Consider the following 24,194-nt stretch of genomic DNA (forward strand, 5'->3'; position numbering starts at 1 on the left):
CCTCCAAGTTATGAAACATACTTAATATATGTCTATGGTCTTTTGTTTTTGAGCTTCTTTATATCTTAATTCCACAGTTAGAAAAGGACAGATTGATGGCAAAGTTTCTCTCCCTCTCTGATGATACTCATGCAGAAGATGATTGTATTATTTCTTTATTTATTCTGCTATTGCTTCCTTAATCTCAGGGGAATCTAGACAACCATCATAAACGTTCAAATTTGCAAGTGTTGAAAAACGTGACTTAAAACTGTCACAGTGTCCCTGCAGTCACATGATCAAAATTCAGGTACTTGGCAACCATCATGTATTTATGACAGATGCCATGTCCCAGGATCATGTAATTGCTATTTGTGACCTTCTCAAGGGGCTTCCAACAAGCAAAGTCAAGGAGGGAAGCTGGATTTATTTAATAATTACAGGGCAAAAGCTTGTAAAATTGGGCACGACTCACTTAATGAAAGTATTGCTTAGTAATGCAAGTTCAGATCTCAGTTGTGGTTGTAAATCAAGGATCAAGATAACCATCATGCATGAGTCTCAACAATATGGATAAAAGTTTGTTTTGCAACTTCTGTAAAGAGCTAGCACAAAGGAGTCTCGAATGCATTAACAGAAGTCTTCTTTCTTTATTGATACCCTCAGCATGCTTATATTTTATTTGCAAAGCGCTGGAAAAAGATAACTCTTACAGCAAAGGACTTGTTATTAAGGAGAAGATCTTTGAGGAACAGCCGTGCCTCAGAAAGGACTCCTTAAGGATGTTTCTGAAAGGGTAAATAACTTTCTTATTTTCACATTTGGTGTTACTCTGGAAGTTGTCACAACTTCCATCCTGACATTGGCAAACAGAGTGGCTCACTGTGTTGAGGAAGTGCTTATAACAGCTTTCTAGAGCCTTGCAGATTGGTGTCTGGTGTGTTCTGTCCTATAGAGGATTACATTTGTGCTCAAGATTGCAATATTTATCCTGCTTGAATTCAGAAATAGAAAGGGATGAATTTGCAAATAAAAGGCTAGTGGTAACTTCAGAAATTTGATATTAGGGAAAATATTTTGTAGGTAAATAAAGCAACTTTTATTGATTCAGAAACCAACACCGTATTTCCCCGAAAATAAGACAGGGTCTTATTTTCTTTTGACCCCCAAAATATGGCCTTGGCCTTATTATCGGGGGAGAGCTTATTATTTTCTGGTGGGGGAGAAGCAAGGCGAGCATCTTACCTTTCCAGCTCTGTTGCGTTTCTTGCATATTGTGTCCAGGGAAGCACCTTGTAAAAAAAACCTTCTCACAAGTTCAATCAAATTTCTCGAACTCACAAGAAGGGTTTTTTACAAGTTGCTTCCCTGGACACAGTGGCGAGGAACGCGATGGAGCTGCCAGTCTTCGGTAAGAGCCGCATCTCACGGCCCAACACCTCCCGCCCCGCCCCAATGGCAATGGCTGCCTGGCTACCTCCTTTCCCCACTACCTCTTTAGCGAGAGGGGCGTAGTAGAAGAGAATGACGTGACTACTATATTGGAATAAATTATTGAGTTGAGTTTGAAAATATTGTTGAGTTTGAAAATATTGTTGAATTTGAATAAATTGATTGTTGTACCATACATGAGCATTATGGTCTCCCTTTGTGTGGGTTGGGGTCAGGGTTTGTGATTGTGGCTTTCCTGTGTGTGCCAATGGGTCTTTCTTTCCCTCCTTTCCTCCCTTTTCTGATTCTCTCTCTTTTCTCTGCCTTCCTTTTCTTTTCCTTCCTTTCTCCCCATTCTCTCAGTTGTTTTCAGTCTCACAAAGACTCAGGAGGGTGGCAGGTGGGGCAAGGGAGAAGCAAGGCGCGTATCCTAGCAGTACCAGATAATGGCAGCTCCATCCTGTTCCTCGCCGTTTTGTCCAGGGAAGCACCTTGTAAAAAAACCTCGTGAGTTCGAGAAGTTTGAACTCACGAGGTTTTTTTTACAAGGTGTTTCCCTGGACGAAACAGTGAGGAATGCAGTGGAGTTGCAAGTCTCAGGTACCACTACGACATGCGCCTCGCTTCTCCCCCGCCCCACCTGCCACTCCTCTCGCTAAAGAGATGGCGGGGAAGGGAAGCAGTCAGGCAGCAGTTGCCATTGGGCAGGGTGAGAGGTGTTCTTTTTGGCTGGAAGGAACGGGGCGTGTGAAAACATCACTTAACAACCCATGTCCACTGCTCTGGCTAAGTGAAAGAAAGAAAAGTCAACTTTCCACTTCACGAGAATTTATGCAAAAGCAGCCACAATTCTTGCTGTCTCTTCTCCCCCTTGCGGGGCTTCCTGCCCCTCGCTTAGCTATCAGCCTCCTTTATGGATGCAATTTTAGGGTGGCAGGTGGGGAGGGGTAGGGCGGGGGGAGAAGCAAGACGTGCATCTTGCCTGACTTCCAGCTCCGTCACGTTTCTCACCGTTGAAAGAGCTGGAAGTCAGGTAAGATGCATGCCTCACTTCTCCCCCTCCACACCGCTCCCCACCCCTCCCAACCTGCCACCCCCAAGTTGTGCCCCAAAATAGTAAGACATCCCCAAAAATAAGGCCAAGCGCTTATTTCAGGGTTCAAAAAAATGTAAGACAGGGTCTTATTTTCAGGAAAACACGGTACCATGCTGATTTACACCTGTAAACTGTTGCCTAAAGCTGATCCTCTTATGCAGACACCAGTGGGATTGATTGATGCTCAAAGAGCAGCGAAACTAACTAACTTACTCGTTGAATTCTGATTCTTTTTCAGTGACCTGCCAGCGTGTGATGTCCCTGTGAGTGCATCAGAAACACAAACAATCCTAGAGGAAGCCTTGGAGCTGCGCAGGAAAAGACAGGCTTTGATGGCACGGAAGAATGAGCCAGATCTCAAGCTTGCCCAGCCTCTCTCTCTGTTCACGTACGTTTCTGCTCAGTGTGGACTTGTTACAGAGGTACACCGTTTTGATAAAAATCCAGGTTGAATGCCATTTCCTCTTGACACTTACCCAATCAGTTCTTGCAAATTAATGATTTCTGGGTGAGCCTGTTTCTCTGGAGTCTCCTAAAAGGTGTCATGAAGATCATGTCTCCCATCATGGCACATAGGCAGGGATCTCCTCACTCTTGCCTGGGTCCTTCCTAATCTTCATTCAGGTATTGCCAGAACCTCCAATGATTAAAATCAAGACTTCTCCATCAGAATGGGAATGTTCTGAATAGTCTTTTCTCCCTTCCTTGGTAGTCATCCTGGCAGATGGAGTGTGAGTTTGTTCATAAGAGATTTTGAAGGCCCATCTGAACTTCAGCATCTCAGTAAATAGTCCTTTTCTCTACGGCATTTTTTCAGTACAAAAAGTACAAACTAAACCCACATTAAAACCTGTACCTTACACACACACGGTAGTGTGCCCTTGCACGTACATACATTAAGAGGTGTGCATACGTACCCTAAGATTACCAAAGAGGACAATCAAAGAATTTACCCTTTTAGCCAGATGTACTTGTCTACTGCAGGATTTTAGCTGCTACCAGAAAATTAACAATAGACTCTGCCAAACTGTTGTTCCTGTGAAAACATTAACAGTAAAAGTTCTCCCTTGGGACTTAAATGAGTATTAATTATGAGATGATCCAAGAATATTACATTAACAAATTAAAAGAAAATTGCTTTTTTATTAATTGCATATGGCCCTTCTAAGACGGGCAATGCATTATTCATGGCATATAAGCTGAGGATGTTTTTGTTTCAGGATCCAATCTGGGTCTGTCACTAGGACCAGAGGTTTTGTCTTCCAAGCTTTCAGACTTTCAGAGAGCTTCTCTCTAGCAGAGTGTGTGCTGTTCTGTGTGTGGTAATTATAGTGCCTATACTTTGTGGCTTTTTAGATTTTGATTGGGGTGTGTTGATGGCTGACTTTTAAGTCGTTGGCTGTCATTTGCGTGTGCTGCCCAGCCCTCGCTTTCTAAGTACTTGATAGACTGGTGGTAAATGAGCATTCCTGTTGACTGATGAGTGGCTTGTTTCCCAGGCTTCAATCACTTCCCTAGCTGTTTTTGTGCCTGCTTGTCCAACAATCTTAGTAGCTGCAAAATTGAATGTGTGTCCTTGTTCATTGCAGTGTGAGGCTACCAATGAGTCTAGGTCTCCTCGTTTGATAGTTCACCTGTGTTCTTGCAATCTGAGGTTTCGTCCCCATCTGTCCTATATAGTCACAAGGGCAATCCATGTAGGAGGTTTGATAATTATGTTGGAAGAATCTCCCACCTCCAAGTGAGCTTTACAATGCATGATTTGTCCTAATGGTAGCCTCTGGGTGTGTGCGATGCCCACTTGCAGATCTCGGACATTGCGTTCCACAGCCACAGTTTTTGGTGTATGGCAGGGTGTTCCATATGGTTGATCTTACAACTTGTTTCTTCCTTTCTGTCCCCATGTTGCATAGGCATCTTGTGACAAAAGATTGTGGGTACCCATTCTGCTTGAATTGTTCAAGTAGGTACCTGCTCTCCAGCTGTTCTCCAGTGCGCCGCTTGGAGAATCCAAACATGGCTTTAACTTTTGTCCATTAGCCTCGAGACTGAGTTAAAAAAAATCTTGGCCACACCTCCTCTAGCTGGTAGAGCCCAGATTTTTAACTCATTCCAGCCTTGTAAAGACGTAAATAATTTTTCTAGGCAAACAGTATTTGAATTGTTATTCTTTATTTCTTTTAATTTCTGTATTTTTTCATTGAATTAATCCTACATTACTAAGACTTTTATTCTGATTATTTGGCTGAGGGTGTGTGTGTGTGTGCTGGTTTCCCCCGGTCCTCAGGTTAGAACCACTGCTACCCGAAACAGAGGCTATCACCAGGTTTTATTTTCGGCTACTGCGAAGGAATGGTTGGCGCCTCACTTACTCAGATCTAGGCAGCTGGAGTTACTGTCTGATCACTCAGACTGGTCTCCTATTTGCCATGCAGGGCTCTGTGACGATCAGAAAGTCAGGTACGCCACTCCCGTGCCACCTCTTGTTTTGATTGAAATTTAAGGTGCCGGAGTGATAATTTTGGAGTTTGGAGAGCTGGCACGCCATGCTCTCGCTCTAATTGAGTACGACAATTTAAATTTTGTGCCAATTGAGAGCAGCCATCTTTTTCATTTTGAGTGACGGGTGGCCATTTGGGAGTTTTACGATCATGAGGCAACCGTTTATTTTGGTGCCAGGAACTCTCTTTCCTTGGGCGCCAGGAAGTCGATTACGCCATTGCACGGATCACTTTGCCTTGGTGTGGCACGCTTCTCAGCTTCTCCAGGAAAGTCCGTTTGCAGTTTTGCTGTCAGCCTCTGCTTCGCTTACTTACTGCCATAGAAATGGGGAGGGTGGGGGCATGGTATTTGGGATGGGAATAAATGGTACCGGAGTGATATGAAAAAGGGAGTTTTCTTCTCACCATCTTCTACGCATGCTGGTGGCCGGTGTTTGGACTTTGTCAAGGCAACCGTCCTGCATACCAACATGATGATGCCTTTTGGAGATGCACCCCATATGACACCTAAGGGAGTTGCAGATTGGACACTGGGGTGGGGTAATTGGAGGGAGGGGGCTGGGTTATCATTTCTGGCTCAGATCTTGCTTTACTTTCGCTGCTATCTTTTCATAACCAGTAAAAGTATTTTAATTCCACGAACAATGGAGTTAGGAGTTTTCTTTCTTGGTTATTGAGGGAGGCACGCCTGACATTTGCCTTCTCAGCTTTATTGAACAATTCAATTTGACTGGTGACTGTGAGATTTGGAGTGGAAATACTGCAGAGACTTGAATAGCCATGGTTTTTCTCCAGCCACATATTGCGGAGACCCAGGACTCCTGTCACTCAGGACCTTATTGTTAATTTTCTCCTTCATATTATTGGCTTATTACCTGAAGGGAGGCTTATTTTCTATCATGGCTGATCGCTCTATTTCGGAGAGCAGCACAGGGGCGGAGGTTTCCCTAGGGTCACAGGCCATACCGGGGCCCTCCACTGCTAGAGTAGCCAGATCTACCACCAGGAGCTCATCCCGGACGAGCAAATCTGTGACTCACGCTCCTTCTGCTACATTTAATGAGGATTCTAAGGCCAAACAAAACCCTTTGGGGAACACTCCTCTAAATCCAGCAGAGGTCCACGAGATCAGGAGTCTCCCCCGGCTCTGGCATTGCATGAAATCAGGAGTCTCCCCCGGCTCTTCCCATTTTCCACCTGCCTTCCGAGGCGGCCACCTTGGCGCTGAGGGTGTCTACGGCGGCATTCTTTTTATATAGGACTTCTCTGGTTTGGCTCAGACAATTGCAAGCCAGAGTCACTCCGGATGACTTCCGGCTCCATCAAGATATTAACAAGTTGGTGGCGGCTGTTGAGTTTTCCTCAGCGATGCTCACCCCTGCTAAGTTTGCATCCAGTGCATTAGCCTCCAACGTGGCATCCCATTGTCTCTTGTGGCTGCACCACTGGCAGGCTGATTTACGTTCCAAGTGGTGTCTCGCTTCCGCTCCATTCAAAGGCAGGTCTCTCTTTGGAGAAGCCCTTGACCGTATACTTATGGAAAATAGAGACAAGCATAAGGTGCTTCCCCTTGCTCACAGGTGGGCAGATTGCAGGGCAATAGGGTTCTATTTCAGACTCCAGTCCTTTCAGTCAACAGACCAAGGATTTGGAACTTCTCAATAGTCGCAATACTCTTCCCAGTACCATCGGCCATGCAATCAGGGATCCGACAGGTACCAGGACAGATTTCAGGATAGGTTGGGGTTTCGTGAGAGCGGCAGGCAGCACCAACCTCTTGCGAAGCAGCCCTTTCGGGTCTCAAGCAACCAACAGTTTGGCAGATACAAGTGACTCCCACACTTCAACTTGTCCACTTCATAAGCCAATGGGAAGCGTCCACCACAGACGCTTGGGTGTTACAGACAGTGATGCTGGGTCTCACCCTAGAATTCCTCACCACCACCCTGAGATGTTTCATCAGGTGTCCTGTCCCCAGGTATCAAATAAAAAAGAATCTCATGAACACAGATTCAGCACCTGCTGGACATACTAGCCATAGCGCCAGTTCCATCAGGACATGAGGGCAGGAGATTTTACTCAATCCTATTCCTAGTGCTCAAAAGCTCGAGAGGGTGGAAAGCTATTTTGGATTTGGAAAAGTTAAATGTGCACCTAGCGTACAAACGTTTCAAAATGTAGTCCCCCAAATCCATCTTGGGCTGCATCCATCAGGGGGACTGGCTAAAGTCCGTAGATATCAGGGAGGCATATCTCCATGTGTCCATATGTCCAGCTCACAGGAAGTTCCTGTGGTTCCAGTTTGCAGACAGGCATTACCACTACAGAGTGCTACCGTTCGGTCTGTCCTCTGCACCCAGGACTTTCATGAAGATGCTGGCAGCAGTTGCGGCATATCTGCGGTTGTTCCCAATAAGAATCCAATGTTATCTCGATGATATCTTGATTCTGTCATCATCCCCAGCACAAGGGCATCGAGACCTTCACACTAGAATCCGGGTCCTACAACAGCACGGCTTCTCGATGAGTCTGCCAAAGAGTCATCTCCACCCATTGACCAGCCTGCTGCATCTGGGAGCCGTGATCGACTCGGCCACATGCGTGGTCTACCTATCTCCAGAAAGACGCACCAGCAGTCAGGTCCTGTCACAGAGATCAGTGTCATTGGCAACTCTTTCCCACTTCTTAGGAAAATGATTTCTTGTATAGACATTGTTTCCTGAGTGTGCCTACATGCCTGGGCCCTTCAGTGGTTCTTGCTTCCATTCCAGAGGAACCACACCAGCATGTCCCACACCAAAGTCAGGCTCCCAACAAAGGCGGTTCGATCGTTGGCCTGGTGGAAGTCTCCATCCCTTCACAAGGAGTGTCTATTCAGAGAACCTGACCACATCACAGTAACAACTGATGCCAGCCTGTTCAGGTGGGGAGCTCATGCCCAGACCCTAGTAGCCCAGGGACATTGGAACCCAGAGGAGCTTCAGAACAACAAGCTGGCTGGAGCTCCGGGCTGCCCGACTCACTCTTTGGCACTTTCAACATCTAGTGAGCAGGTGCCATGTCCTAGTCCACAATGTGGCCATCAAGGCCTATATCAGTCGACGGGGGCATACACTCCAGGGCGCTCATGTGGGAGGCAGAGACCCTGCATGTCTGGGCGGAAAGGCATCTTCTATCAATAAGGGTGGAGCAAATCTCAGGGACAGCAAATGTACAAGCGGATTGTCTGAACAGGGCCATGGTGGATCATGTGGAGTGGCAGCTCCACCCGGACCTATTCAGGGAACTGACACACAGTTCGGGATTCCAACCGTGGACCTGTTCGCCCATCCCAGCAACACATATCTCCCAAGATTCTTCACCTGATTTCCCGTACAAGGGGCAGAGGGAGCAGACGCTCTGTGCAGCCCTTGGCCACCAGGTCTGCTCTATGCTTTTCCACCTTTATAGAATAGAATAGAATAGAATAGAATAGAATAGAATAGAATAGAATAGAATATTTATTTCTTAGCTGCACCCTCTCCCGAAGGACTCGGGGCGGCGTACAATAAAACATATAAAATACATATCTGGACAGGACATACATATAACAAAGACGTATATAAGACGTATACAAGGAGGAGGTAGGCTGATAGATAAAAAAACAATTAAAAAATCACAATATTTAAAAACCCCAATAAATAAATTCAATTAAATTACACTAATAAAAACCCGTCAGGAGCGATATAGTTAGATCATGGTTGAGCCAGGCCAGCTACTTGGAATAGGTGGGTCTTGAGCTTAACTCGGAAGGAGCGGAGGTCAGACGTAGTCCTAATATCCGGAGGGAGGTCATTCCACAGGGCTGGGCCCGCCACAGAGAAGGCTCTACTCCTAGGCGCCGCCCCTCGACACTGTCTGGTGGACGGCACCTGGAGGAGTCCCTCTCTGTGCGAGCGAATTGGTCGCAGGGATGTATGGGGCAGAATACGATCCCGCAAGTAACTAGGTCCTGAGCCATGGAGCGCTTTAAAGATAGTTATCAAAACCTTGAAACGCACCCGATAGACCACAGGAAGCCAGTGCAGCTCGCACAGGAAAGGTGTCACATGGGAGTACCTAGTACTCCCCATAATTACCCGCGCAGCTGCGTTCTGGACCAACTGTAGCCTCCGGGTGCATTTCAAGGGAAGCCCCATGTAGAGAGCGTTACAGTAGTCCAGGCAAGACGTCACCAGCGCATGAGTGACTGTGCGTAAGGCGTCCCGGTCCAGTAGGGGGCGCAATTGGCGCACCAGGCGAACCTGGTGGAACGCCCCCCTTGCCACGGCTGTCACATGGTCATCCATGGACAGCCGGGCATCCAGGAGGACGCCCAGATTGCGCGCCCGCTCCACGGGGGCAAGTTGAACGCCCCCGATGGCCAAGGATGGAATTAATTGGCTGAACCGGGGAGCCGGTACCCACAGCCACTCCGTCTTGGAGGGGTTGAGTCTGAGTCGGTTGTCATCCATCCAGACCCGTACGGCTTCCACACACCGGGACATCACTTCGACGGCCTCGTTGGGGTGGTTCGGGGTGGAAATGTACAGCTGAGTATCATCAGCGTACTGATAATATCCCACCCCAAAACCACGGATGATCTCACCCAACGGCTTCATATATGTGTTGAACAGGAGTGGCGAGAGGACCGACCCCTGTGGCACCCCACACGTAAGGGGGCTTAGGGTCGACCTCTGCTCTCCTGCCAACACACATTGCGTCCGACCGGAAAGGTAGGAGCCGAACCACCGCAAAACTGTGCCCCGGACCCCCAGCCCCTCCAGTCGGCGCAACAGGATACCATGGTCGATGGTATCAAAAGCCGCCGAGAGGTCTAATACGACCAGGATAGAGGAACAACCCCTATCTCTGGCCCTCCAGAGATCATCTACCAACGCGACCAAGGCCGTCTCCGTGCTGTGCCCTGGACGGAAGCCGGACTGGCGCGGATCTAGATAATCATCTTCCTCCAGATGTCGTGGAAACTGATAAGCCACCACACTCTCTACAACCTTCGCCAAGAAGGGAAGGTTGGAGACAGGACGATAATTGGCCAGCTCCATAGGGTCCAGGGAAGGCTTCTTGAGCAAGGGTCTCACCACCGCCTCTTTCAAAGAGGCCAGGAGAGACCCCTCACTCAGCGAAGCGTTCACTAGGCCCAGGAGCCAGTCACGTGTAACCTCCCAGGATGCCAGTACAAGCCAGGAGGGGCACGGGTCCAATAAACATGTGGTGGGTCGCAGTCGTCCACGCATTCTGTCCAAATCCTCGATGGCAACCAAGTCAAACTCCTCCCAGATCGATGTCTCAAGACTCGCCACGGACGTCTCCATAGGACCACTGACAGGGACCCAATCCTTCCGGATTTGAGCGATTTTATCCTGCAGGTATTTCCCAAACTCCTCTGCCCTACCCTGTAAAGGGGCCTCCCGCGGCCTCTGAAACAAGAGGGAGCGGGACACCCGAAACAGGGCGGCAGGGCGGTTCTCTGCGGATGCAATGAGAGCGGCACAATATTGACGTTTGGCCGCTCTCAATGCCACAAGGTACGTCCTTAAATGGGCTCGTACCTGTGTTCGGTCAAATTCGGAACGGGAGGATCTCCAACGACTCTCTAGGCGTCTCTTGCGGCGTTTCATCACCCTTAGCTCCTCGGTAAACCAAGGGGCCAGGGTGGATCGTTGCCGCCAGAGAGGCCGCAAAGGCGCCACCTGGTTCAAGGCCCCGGTAGTCGCATTATTCCACGCGACCACCAGGTCCTCTACCCGGGGGCGGGTCAGGGTTGCAGGAGGTGGCCCAAGCTCCGTCTGGAACCTATCTGGTTCCATCAGGCGCCTGGGGCGGAACCATCTAGTGTTTTCAGGTTCTGCCTCCCCGCAGCGGGGGGGTAGCACCAGGGAAGTCGAGTCGGAGGAGTGAGTGATCTGACCATGACAGGGGAGTGATGGTTAAGTCCCCTCCTCCCAGATCACTCAACCACTGGCCAGAGACAAAAACAAGGTCCAGGGTGTGTCCTCCCTCGTGTGTCGGGCCCTGAATCAATTGAGTCAGGTCCATGGCTGTCATGGAAGCCATGAACTCCCGAACCCCCTCGGATGCTTCTCCCATCGATGGCAGGTTAAAATCCCCCATCACTAAGAGTTTGGGGGTCTCAACCGCCACCGATGCGATCAGCTCGAGGAGTTCAGGCAGGGCCGCTGATGTATAGCGAGGAGCCAGGTATACTATCAGCAGGCCCAACTGTCTCCCAGGGCACCATTTCACAACAAGGGATTCACACCCGGACGTCTGTGGCACAGTGGACTCCCTTGGCTCTAAATCCTCCCGGATAATCGCTGCTACCCCACCACCCCTTCCCTGGGCCCGGGGCTGGTGAAATGCTAGGTAGCCTGGTGGGCACATTTCCACGAGGGGTAAACCTCCCTCGTGGCCCAACCAGGTCTCCGTTATTCCCGCGAGGTCCGGCTCCCCCTCCAAAATTAGATCGTAGATGAGGGGGGCCTTATTAACGACGGACCTCGCATTGCATAGCAACAGCCTCAGGCCCTGGGTCTGCAGCTCCTGACCACCTAGAACGCGGGGGTTGGTACGAGCGACCGGGTGTAACCAGCACCCACGGTCTCCCAACCGACTATGAGTTCTTAATCTGTCCTCGTATCTGCCCCTCCCTACGACCGTTGAAATCAGCGAGCCCTGTAGAGGAACGATATCCTCCCCCTCCTCCTCCCTTCCGCTCCTTCTGCTCGCGACCACACCTGAAGACCTGGCTCTCTCATCGCTCCTGACCTGACCCACCCACCCCCCAACCCCTGAACCCCTACCCCTAAAAGTTTTTAAAAAACAGTTAACTAAAAAACCCCTAAGTCTCCGCTTCCTCCACCTCTCGGGATTAATAAATCCGTCATCAAGGTGGGCCCTTGAAAGGGCGGAGGACCACACCTGCGAGAGGGGGGACTCCCGCAGTAGGATCAGGTCTGACCTTAAATACATAGAATGTTAAAAAATTCGTCAGGGGCCTAGGATAGTGCTGAGGATGTTTCGGGCAAGATGCCATAGTCCAGCGTAATTAGAAAAGCAGAGCTCCAGTGTGAAAGAGAATAGCCCAATCCTAGATGGGTGGTGGTGGTGGTGGTGGTGGTAGGCTGGTCGGATAACAGTCGAAAAGTGGGGGCTCATGGATGGTAAATGGTGGATGGTGAGGGGCAGATGGTTAGTCAGGCAATAAGTCATGGAAGATAGGGAGGAATCCTTCAGGGCACACGCAAATAGTAAACAGGGGCAGTTGTTGATAGATAGTCAGCAGGGGAGGTAGGTGGGTACAATCAGGGAGGCAGCTGGCAGGAGGTAGAAAAAACTCCTCTGCCAAGCCTGATGTTAGGGGCCTCCTGGCAGTCCCCAACAAGCCCCCCCCCCCTGATCTCTGAGCAGCCTCCTGAGTCGATGGTCAATTAGATGGTCAATTAGATGGTCAATTAGATGGTGAGCGGGGGGCAGCTAGTCAATAGGTAGAAAGCAGGGTGATAAATAGGTGTTAGGCAGGGGGCAGATGGTTAGTGGTGGTCAGCAGGGGGCAGATGGTCAAAAACAAGGTAGGCGGCCAGCAGGAGACAGATGGTTCTCCTGCCAGCACTCTGGCAGCCCTGGTATTGAAGTCTCCTGTTAGCCACAACAAGCCCCCTGCTTTCTGTCTGGTCTCCAGCGCTGAGAGCAACCCTCCTCCTCCCAGGCCTCCAACGCTGAGACGCCTCTGCCATCGTTCGTCCCCTCTCTTCCGCTCCCCCTCCGCTCCTCTCGGCTCTTACTGCAGGCCATCAACCACGACTCGGCCTTTCCTGCGCGCTCCCAGGCCGCCGCTCCAGCTCCAGGGGCCATTTTCCGCCTGCCTCCAACGCCGCTGCCGGCCTCCGGCGCTTCGGCTGGCCTCCAGAGCTCCCAGCTCCAGGCTCCCGGCCTCTCCCGGCCTCTCCGAGACGCTGCCAGCGCCAGCGTCAGCGCCGGCAACAGCCTGCAAGCCCCGATCTCACCAGCTCCCAGCACGCTCCAGCTCTCTCCCTCTCGCGTTCTTTCCATGTCCTTCATTTCCTCTCCAGCTCTCTCTCTCCGCGTTCTTTGCATTTCCTCTCCGGCTCTCCGCCAGCGCCAGCGCCGACAATAGCCTGCAAGCCACGATCTCATTCAGCCGTCTCCGCACGCTCCCAGCACGCTCCAGCTCTCTCCCTCTCGCGTTGGTCATCACCATTGCCCTTCATCAAACATTATAAACTGGATGTATTTGCCTCCATTGAGGCATCCTTTGGGCGACGTCTACTGCAGAGGGTCATCAAGGTTCCTGAGACAACAGACTGCTCCAGTACCCTTAGATCCATATGCTTTGGCATGTGTCATGCTTGGATTCTCCAAGCGGCGCACAGGAGAAAGACTGTTGGCTTACCTGAACGGTTGTTCTATGCATGCCGCGGGAGAATCAAACCTCACCCCTGGGCAGTTTGTTCCGGGATTTCGGGGAAGGACTTACCTTTCAAGTTGTATTTTTCAGAACTTACCTTATTTCTATCTCTCAGATTGGCTATGCCTTTATACAAAACTGGGATCTACCAGCTAGAGGCAGCGTGGCCAAGACTTTTTTTAACTCAGTCTCAAGGTTAATGGATAAAAGTTAAACCCATGCTTTTATTCTCCCGCGGCGCACATAGGTAAGCCAACGGTCTTTTGGCTTGCTAGGTACTACAGTGGGTTCTCACTCAGCCATACAGTGTTCTGATGTAATTTTTTTCGTGTGACAGTGGAAGTTACTGTTGAAATTCAGAATCTGTGGAATGTTGGTGGCCTTGCAATAAACCGTGGTTTCTCGGCCTTCCATCCTCTTGTCTGTTGAACACCCCAAAATGGTAATTGCCTTGATGTTTCTTCCTCCATTGTAAACTGCATGACGGGGGAGATGGAATTTAGCATGGTAAGAAAGTCTTTGCCTTTCTCTTGATGATGACAAATGGGTCGTCCAAATAGTGTCACCAGAATTTAGGTGTGTAGTTCTGAAACGCACAGCTAGTTTTAGTTCTACTTTATGCAGGACTGTTTCTGCAATAACTCCTGATATTGGGGATCCCATCCCTTTTATTTGTTCGTACAGTTCACTTTTGAATGTGAAGAAGGTGCATTGACAATATTGGAGTAGCTTCATGATTTGTGGTGGTGACCGACTCAGATTGGCTCCTGCAACATACTGTATATTCGCCTTCATTCATGTTTTTGTTTCCCTGTTTTCCATGCAGCTGGAAATCTCTAGGAGAGAGTCTGATGGCCACTTACTTGCATCTCACAACTTGTGAGCCACCTCGTCCAAGCTTGGGCAAGCAAATTTATCTCTTGGAATACCAAGATCTGGACCAGCATCTGGAGAGCCAGGCAAATGTAGCCCCCGTCAATGTTCTTCACCCCAGCCCTGTCAGTTCCAACCCACTGGTGCCTTTGACTGAACCACTCCTCATGTATACACCACTGACTCCTAACTTCCCCAGTTTGACTGTCCTGGAATCAGTAAACTCTGCAGGTGAGGAAGACCTTTGCAAGAGGCATCACATGAATGGGAAGGTCCTATTCTCTTGCTGAATAGTCTGTCCTCCACTAAATAATCTGTAAGGTGGGGGGGGGGGGAGGTTAGTCTTAACTACCACTTGGATGCCCAACCCAATCATAGTGAATCTGTATGGCTTACAGAAGTAAAACCCCAAATACAAAATGCAAAGAACCCCCAACAATTCATAAGAAGTTTATATTGTTATAGTTCATATAGTTGTAGTAGCAGAAAGAGCTTGCAAATAAACCAGACAAGCAGATTGATGGACAGGATGTAAGATTCTATACTAGATTTAAAAAAATTCTCTAAGCCCATGGTGGCGAATCTAGGGCACACCTGCTAGAGGTGGCATGGAGAGCCCTCTCTGTGGACATGTGCACCATTGCCCCAGTCCAGCTCCATCGCGTTTCCCACTGTCGTTTGCACGGAAACAAAAGTTTCTGAGACAAAAAGAAAAAATTCACTCAAATCAATTCCAATTTCTCTCGAAAGAAAAAGATCTTGCGAAGTTGGAATTGATTGAGTGAATGTTTTCACTTGCATGCTTCACAATGGGGGAGATGGGGTCCCTTCCTCCTGAAGCCCATTATGACGCAGAACCACATTGCGAACCTGTGTCTGCTCGGCAGAAAGAAGCAAGTGACATCCAGTCAGTTGCTTTTCCTGCAGAGCTCTCTGTGTTAGGATGCCCCGCCTTCCCCACCAGCCAGCTGAGCTTCCACGCTGTTCCTGGGCTTGTTGGCCTCTAGACATCAGATTCCCACCACCCAGAACCCTCTCAGGGGTCTCTCCCCCCCCAGAGAGAGAGAGAAACAGGGAGGCAGAGAGAAGGGGGGAGAGAAAGAGGGAGGGAGTGAAAGAAAGTGAAACAGGCGGGGGAGAAGGGAGAGAAAGAGAGACAGGGAAACAGGCAGAGAGAGGGAGGGAAAGAGAAACAAAGCAGGAGCGAAGGAAAGGAAGTGGGAAAGGATATTATAAAAGATTTTTTTATTGTTACTAAATATAATAAAAGCAGAAAAAAATGAAAGGGCATAAAAGTGCATTTATCATATTTTTCTTAGAACAATTGGCTGAACTCTGCCTTGTTTATCATTATTTTAGGTAGTAAAACCTCAGTATTCAGGTTAAATTGCCTTGTTGGCACTTTGCAATAAATAAGTGGGTTTTGGGTTACAGTTTGGGCACTCGGTCTCTAAAAGGTTTGCCATCACTGCTCTAAACTCTTGAAAATGGCATGTGAATTACAAAAAAATGGGTTTATTAGCAAGTCATGCCAGCCTCAACTCATCTTATGTTTTCTTCAGGTAAGTTCCTTAAAATCCTGGATGAAGTTATTATACACACACAGACACATATATTGTGTGTGTGTGTGTGTAAAATCCCAGCTACCAGCTCTGTACCTGGTGTTGGCTATCATGCACATCAAGTTTTTCCCCTGGATGAAGTTATTATACACACACAGACACATATATTGTGTGTGTGTGTGTGTAAAATCCCAGCTACCAGCTCTGTACCTGGTGTTGGCTATCATGCACATCAAGTTTTTCCCAAGAGCCCAGGACATCAATGGCAAACCTTGGAGCCATGTTTGCAGAGCCCGATCAGATGGAGGCTAAGTAGGAGGCTATAGAGTCTTTTGTCAGGAATGTTTTGTTTGGGTTCCTGCCTTGAGCAGGTAGTTCAGTTTGTCCTCTCTGGCTCCAGGTGCTGCCTCCTCCTCCTCCTCCTCTGCTTGAGATTTTGGAACTGGAGAGAAGGCAAGAAGGACCCTGTGATCAGCCTTGAATTTGGGGACAAGAGACCCACTTGACCATGCAGAAACATTGTTTTTATCAATTAAAAAATCAGGGAAAATAACTTGATAGAAGTCACTTGTTAATCCCAAACTCTTTGGCTCTTCTCAGGAGATGCTTCTGGGGGTGACAAATCTAAGAAAGGGTTGAAACGGAAGAAAATCATGGAAGAGAGTGGTGAAACAGCAAAGAGGCGATCTGCTCGAGTCAGGAATACCAAGTGCAAAAAAGAAGAAAAAGTCGATTTCCAGGAGCTGCTAGTAAAGTTCCTTCCTTCTCGGTGCGCGTCCCCATTTCTAAACGTGTGCTGGGGGGAAAAGCCAGGAGAGGGTGGAAGGGGAGAGGCATAGCCATGCAACAGTGGGTCAGATTGCCTGGCTACCTGTCCTCTGCAGTCAGGTTCTGACTGCTTCAATGTTTTTCTGCTGTGCTTTCAGCCTGAGGAAGCTGGATCCAGAAGAAGAAGGTCCATTCAACCACTATGAGATCCAAAGCACAACAAAGGATGAGAACTCCCAGCCCCTGGGCTCCCATAAGATGTCCCTTGACCTGACAGTCTGCATGGAATCTGGTAGGATTTACCTCCACTTTTATTTTACTGTTTGATTTTCTTAAACATTGATTCATTCATTCCCTGAAAATCAGCTCATGATGGCAATTTTTCTTCCAGAGAAGCAGGATGTTCATAAGTTCCTCTTGGCTAATTTGAACAATGGAGGCATACTTGAACTGATGATGAGATACCTGAAAGTCATCAGCCAGAAGTTCCTGGTCAAGTGGCCACCAGGCTTGCCCGAGGTTGTTCTGAATATCTACAACAACTGGAGAAAGCACAGCAGCAGCCTACCCAACCCACTATTAAGGGACTGTCACAATCAACACATCAGAGTAAGGATCGCATTTGATGACCTCCTTGCTGCTCTTTGAGTACAGGTAGTCTTCGAGTTACGAATGGAACGGAACCTGCCAGTTGCATTTGTTAAGAATGATTTGTAGGAGTGAATTGCATAACTTGACCACAATTACTCCCTGCTTTCGTCCACACATTCACTAATCGATTGCGTGGGTTGCTAAGTGCACATGAGTATCTCAGGGTGGGGAAGGCCATGAGGGTACCTAGCAGTGGAACAGGCCACCTGCTTCAGACCACCCAAGGCCTCCTCCGACCCACTGAGACATACCCCCCCTGGGAGTCCCCACAATTGGTCCCGTCCCCCCCATCCTGCAACGCCGGGTCACGTGTGAAGATCTTCTCTCTCCAGTGTCTTCTGCTGTTTCTTTGCCTGCTTGTAGTCTCAGCGCAAAGAGCACTTGCAAGACACCAAGACTTTGGGTCAGTGAAATCGCATTGCTTCAGGCATCCCATCAACTTGCAAATGCTCTTCATGCCAAGACTGGAATGGTGGGAAAGGCATTTGCAAGCTGATGGGAGGCTTCAAGCAACATGTTGTCGCTGACCCAAAGTCTCAGCTTGCAAGTGCTTTTCTGCCAGATCAGCTACTGGACTTGGTTCACAGAGAACTGAGGCCAAACCTACTGTAGTGCGAGACCAAGAGAGTTCCATTGGATGGTGTGATCTCTGGGAATTGGTCTCACTGGCTCAGAGAATCACACACCTTGATTAACAAATAAGTTTTTTAAAAAAATATTTTATTAGCAAACATATAAAATACACACACACAAAACTTAGACGTACAACACATTTACACAGTACAATGCAAACAGGAGCTTCCTGTTCTTTCTAGTAGCAATTATCAGTCGATAGCGCTCACCTTATATTATTTCCCATTCAATTGTATTTTATTTGAGTTTCACCATTCTTAACTTTCTTATTTTACTCATAACTATTATTTTTGAGTTTTGTTGCATTCCTTCATTGATTCTTATTTCTTTCCTCCATCCATCTATATACCATTTATCCCATCTCTGGTAGAATTCTGATTCTTCTTTTCCCTGAATTTCTTTAGTTAGTTTGTCCATTTCAGCACAGTCCATAACCTTTCTTATTATTTCATCTTCGCTTGGAGTTAGTTTGTTTTTCCATTTCTGGGCAAAGGCAATCCTTGCCGCCGTAATTATATGTAGTATTAAATACTGGATTTCTTTTTTGTATTTCGCAGACATTATTCCTAATAAAAAGATTTCCGGTTTCCATTCTATTTTAACTCCCGTTATTGCCTCCAGCCAATTTTTGATCTTTTTCCAAAAAATTTTAGCCGCCTCACAGGTCCACCATAAATAAGTTTTAGTAACCTCTGCAGACGGGCAGACTAAACTCCTGAACTGAAAAACTGGCTTAAAAGCACCACTGGATGCTCTGTTCCTTTTCAGTGAGGAGCAGCCTGAGCCCCTTCTACCTTCTAGGCGATGAAGTATCTTTCTGTTACCTGGACACTAGAAAGGCCAGTGTCAACTCTGAACCAAGTCTGGCAGCACCCATTTTTCTGTTCTCAGTTGCCACACAGAGGGGGAATGGGGGGGGGGGGGAGGTTGGAATGCCTTACTAGGCACAGCAGAGAGCTTTCTTGTGAGGACCAAGGTCATCTCTACTGGCAACAGATAAGGTTGGGGAAGGAGTGCCTGGAGAGCCCGCCGATTAATCCAATTGGCCAATGTGACCTATGACACTTGGGGGTGGGGTTGTTTTCTAGTTTAATTATATTGATATAACTGCGGGAAAGATTTAGAGTTGGTTTTCCTTTGAAGCTGTGTCAATATGATATACTAAATAAAGAAGAGCTTTGAGAAGGAGCCAAGTCTCAGGGTTCTTATTTGCTTGGGCTCATTCGTCGGGGCTAGATCTTGGGAGGCATTGCAGGTAGCAGGAGTCCTGCTGATTAGAAGAGCTGGTTTGAACTACTGAGCGCATATAGAGAAAAGAATAGACAAAAATCCACCCTGATCTCCCAGATTGTCCAGCACCCCCTTCTTTTTGCCATACCTTTGCCTATATTTCAGGAGATGATGCTGATGAGTCTGTCCTGCATGGAATTGCAGCTGGATCAGTGGTTGCTGGCCAAAGGGAAGAGTTCCATGGGTGAGTGAGTGAGGGCTGGAAGTTCAGCAGATGCTTTTGCTTACCAGGGGGCTGGGTCTCTAGGCTAGCTTTGGAGGAGAGCTCGGCAACACTTGGCATGCGTCACCCAAGTGAGTTCCCAGGCTCACAAGGAATGAAGCAGAGAAAGGAGCCTCCACCTGCAGAAGGGGGCTTCCTTTGCATTCCCTGCTTCAGACTCCCGTTTCAAGGGGCTAAACAGGAAAAATGTTTCTTCCAGTATCTCCCAGGAATGGTCCTGCAGCCAGCTTGGCCAATGGCAAATTTGGCCCAGATTTTCCGGGCACCCACTTTTTGGGGGATCTCCTGCAGCTCTCGTTCGCTTCTTCCCAGCGGGACCTCTTTGAGAAGAGTTGGTTGCAGTTTGCCGTCCGGGTGTATTGGCTGAAAGCTCGGTTTCTGGCTCTGCAGGTTTGTATTTTGCTGCAATCAAAGGCTCTTAATGCTCAGTTTTACATTCCTTGCAAGACAAGGTTAGAAAGGAGGAACTCCTGGCGTTTGCGCCTGATCAGTGCAAACGTGTGTCATGTAAACATCCCTTAAGACGGAACCAGGAAGTGGCCTTGAGGTACGTGGCGTCCACTTGGCCTGAGGGGTTGAGGATGGTACTGGAGGAAGAGGGAGCTGAAAGCCGTGTTGCTCCTGCAGGGTGAAATGGAGCAGGCCCTGGAGAACTACGATGTCTGCACGCAGATGCTTCAGCATTCTGCTGCCCTCGAGGCCGACTCTGACAAGAGGATGGTGATCAGACTGCCCAACCTCCATGTTGACTCTATGGTTTCTTTGGAAGAGGTAACGTCACCTGGTTGCTTGTTTGGTCACCTTGTTGGCTCCGAGCCATGCTTATCATTTCTCTTTTGCAGCTGATTCCACACAGGTTAAGTTGAGGCATCGAGACTTATCTTGCCATAAGAGTCTCATCTGAAGCTTGTGGCTTCGCAGGTCCTGGCTTTATCTGATATTGAAAGCATCACCTCAATGTTGGAGGAGATGGTCATTTCAAATGCTCTGTGTCAGGGTTCCAAATAGCATCCAAAATTAAATTGAAGTCCAAAGCAAAGGATTCCTCAAAGTTCCAATTTATTAAAAGAGCCATGCTGGCACATCTGGGAAAGCTTCCAGGTTTTCCTATCTAGTTGAAAGTTCAAGATCCTGCCCCAACACCCACAAGTCCATCCCATGGCCCAGCCTTCCACTGCCACGACAACAGATTCCACCGATCCAGTTCCGGCCAGGTGCAGAGACAAAGATAACCCTGGCTTTCTAAGAAGAATGTTGTTATGGCTACATATCATCCAACTCCGTATAATCACCCCCTCCCATTTTCCCAGAATAGAAAGTAGATAGTAGAAAGTGTGACAGGCCTGAAATCCAAAAGAAAAGATGGCTTGCAGGCATGACATCTGCTTTTAAAACTTGAAATGAAACGCTGCTCTTAGAATGTCTTTCCACCTCAGTTGCTTGTCATCTTTCCACTGTGTATTCTCTGGAGTTCATTGAAAAGAGGGAAGAGGAGTTCTCCGTATGCTGTGGCTGGCTTTCCATAGTTAGAATAAACACAGGTAAAAGATGGATCATGAGCCAGTTTCTGTGGGACACCAGCCGCTGTCTTACGGTATAATGACCAGATGGTTGATTATTGTGGTGAGGTGTTATTGTTTTTTAATCCCAGGTTAAACTGGAGTGTGACCCTTGCAGTGTTTCATTCTTGCAGATTGATAAGAATCTGAAGTCCCTGGAGAGATGCCAATCTTTGGAGGAGCTTCAGCGCTTGTACGAGGCTGGAGACTACAGGGCTGTAGTTCAGCTGCTCCGCCCAACTTTGTGCCTCAATGGGGACAGCAGGACGGAGCATTTGGAATTGGCCATCTCCATTCCAGAGAGGCCAGCTCAACTCCTCTTGCTACAGGTGAGTTTGACGTTTTTTTTCTTTCCGGTAAATTGGTGTAAATTAGCATAAAATGAATGCTTATTAGCATATGAAATGAATTATCAGCTACGAGGAGTAATTGCTGAAAAAGGATAAATGTGACCTCAGCACATTAATACTATTTCACTCCTTGTAGTGAATTTGTGTAATGTAGTGAATTTAATGTCTGTCAGGATATCTGTCGGCCTCTATCATGCTTGCTTGCTTTGGCTGCCATAGTAATGGGGGGAGGGGGGCATAGGTGTTTGGGGCGAGGGGAAGCAAGCTGGTGGAGACGTCTCGCCTGTGGGAAGTAAAGGGGAGGATTGCTCTCATCTTCTACCTGTAGCTGAATGGACTTGTTTATGCCCAGTCAAGGTAATAGTCCCAGCATACCAGATGGATGAAGCCACCTGAAGATGCACCCCACATAACACCATGGGACCTGAGGATTGGGCATTCAGCCTGGGTCCTTGGGGAAAGGGATTTGGGAATACTTTCAATATGTAATTTTCGTGCCTTTAGCCTCAGATCTTGCTTTCTTTCGTTGCTATCGCTTCATACTCAGTAAAAGTACCTTTTCTCTAAAACCATGGAGTTGGGGGTTTCCTTTCTTGGGTTTTGAAGAAGGCACGCCTGACGTTAAGCAAGTTCTGTTTTATCGGCCATCCCGGAGATAACTCTACCATGGGGGCTGAGCAAAGGATGTCTCACCAAGGCAGCGACCAAGAGGACATGGGAGCTGCTAAGTCCACTCCGTCCCAGTCCCGCCGTGGCTGGCAAGAGACTGAATGGATGTCTGAACTGCAAATTGAGGAGAAGCCCGTCTGTGCCAAATGGTCTTTGGGGGTAGGTGGATGGAGGTTCCAGAGTAGATTCCCCCGGGAGTAACAGCTGCCAGACACTGGTGTGGAGAGGCTGATTGCAGGAAGCTGACAAAGAAGACCTCCTGCTGACTCAGGCCTTACATCTCCTTGCAGGAAGCTCTTGAGAGTTGGGGAGTGCATGAAAGGTATGCTTTGCCTGCTCATGAGGAGGCTGAGCAGACAGAGGGGGGAGCAGAAGCCTCTGCCAACCCAGAAGTGATTCCTAGAACAGGGCCAGTGCAGATTGCTGGAGCTCAAGTGGCGGCGGCGGCCCAGGTCCCCCTGGTTGGGGGGAAGGTAGCCCCCCGGAGGCACTAAATTCCAAAGGTTCCTCCGCTAGGAATAAAATATGGAGAGGAATCCCAAAGCTGTGGGATTCCTCCCAGCCCAAGTTTGGAATCACTTTCAGGCGTATGGGAAGGACTGCTTCAGAAGCAGCAGAAGTGAAATGTGTCACCATGGCCCTGGAAGGGACCGCAGCTGATTGGATGATGGCCCTTCATAATGAGGATTCCCCACAGCTGAGGGATACGACGTGTTTATGACGGCTCTCCAAGTGCGGTTCGAAGACCCCCTAGCTAAGTGTAAGGCCAGGATGAAAACCCTGAACCAGGGGCGGAGATCTGTGGCTAAATCTACCGAGACGTTTCGCAAGTTGGCTTGCCATATGTGAGGGTGGTCTCAGGAGGCTCTGATGGAATGCTACAAGGATGGCCTCAATGATGAGGATGTCTACCAAAGCTGTTGCTCCCGAGGACCCTTCCCCCCGAGACCTTCAGCCCTGGTATGTATTGGCAGCTGATTTTGAAATTGACCTGGCCAGAAATCGGCACCGTGGGAGCAGCAATTGGAACAAGCCTTCCCCTTGTAAAGTAGCTGGGGGTGGCAGCCCACTTTGTGACAGAGCCGGTTGAGATGTTGATCGGGGATCACCAAGAGACTCTGAGTTTTATCGTAGCCCCCAGGATGGAACGCCCCATCATACTTGGATTACCCTGGCTCCAGAAATGGAACTGTCATGTGAACTAGAGGAAGGGTCTGTTGCATATCCGTTACACCCAGCTGGTGAAGATGGGTGGAAACCCCCCCTGCCTAGCCAAAGCCGCAAAAGAATTGGCAGAGAACGCGTTGCTTGAGAGGAAAAAATCCCTAAGGAATATTGGGACCTCAGGGAGGCATTCAGTGAAAGGGCTTCAGATGTTCTCCCACCCCATCGCCCCACAGACTGCAGTATAGAAATCTTCCCAGGGGTGAAACTCCCTAAGCCAAAGATCTACTCGATGACCCCGTGTGAACTGGAGGAATTGCAAAATTGTATTGATAAAAACTTAAAATGGGGTTTCATCCAACTACCCAGGCCATGGGTGGCTGCCCTGGTGCTGTTTCGTGAAAAAAAAGATGGTTCTCTTCATCTTTGTGTTGACTATAAAAACCTTAATGCCATTTGTATAGAAAATGTTTACCCATTATCCCTGATGAAGGACATGTTAGCTCATCTGGCCAAAAGGAAAATTTTCACTAAGCTAAACTTGAGAGAAGCTTGCTACAGAGTTCGAATTAAGGAAGGGTACGAGTGGAAAACCACCTTCAATTGCCCTTTGGGTTGTTTCCAGTTAAGAGTGCTCCCTTTCAAGTTACAGGGGGCACAAGCTATGTTCATGCAATTGATAAATGAGGTGCTGCATGAACATCTTTACAAGGGGGTTTTGATTTACCTTGATGACATTCTTATTTACAATGAAACCATAGAGGAACATGTGAAAATTGTGTGTTCGGCCCTAAAAAAACTCAGAGAAGCTGAACTGTATGCCAAGTTGTCAAAATGCGAATTTCACCAGTAAAAAAATTGACTATTTGGGCTACCGCATATTGCATAAAGGTATCGAAATGGTCCGGGAGAAGGTTAGGGCAGTCATGGAGTGACATACCCACAAGCAGTTACAAAACCTCCTAGGCTTTGCTAACT

At 48.3% G+C, this 24,194-nt stretch overlaps 1 protein-coding gene across 3 annotated transcripts in view; it reads left to right on the forward strand.

Annotated features, from left to right (window-relative positions):
• Positions 1-24,194, forward strand: part of CABIN1 (calcineurin binding protein 1) — a 150,684-nt gene that overhangs the window by 37,905 nt on the left and 88,585 nt on the right. For all 3 annotated transcript variants that reach the window (XM_081966173.1, XM_081966175.1, XM_081966174.1), the window contains exons 6-15: positions 646-775; positions 2,745-2,894; positions 14,301-14,578; positions 16,510-16,678; positions 16,836-16,969; positions 17,069-17,286; positions 19,357-19,435; positions 19,674-19,864; positions 20,102-20,245; positions 21,168-21,362. In XM_081966173.1, the coding sequence (XP_081822299.1) occupies positions 646-775; positions 2,745-2,894; positions 14,301-14,578; positions 16,510-16,678; positions 16,836-16,969; positions 17,069-17,286; positions 19,357-19,435; positions 19,674-19,864; positions 20,102-20,245; positions 21,168-21,362 (1,688 nt within the window). The remainder of the gene's footprint in view (positions 1-645; positions 776-2,744; positions 2,895-14,300; positions 14,579-16,509; positions 16,679-16,835; positions 16,970-17,068; positions 17,287-19,356; positions 19,436-19,673; positions 19,865-20,101; positions 20,246-21,167; positions 21,363-24,194) is intronic.

Source organism: Natrix helvetica (genome assembly GCF_964273705.1).
Source record: "Natrix helvetica genome assembly, chromosome: 14".
NCBI lineage: Eukaryota > Metazoa > Chordata > Lepidosauria > Squamata > Natricidae > Natrix > Natrix helvetica.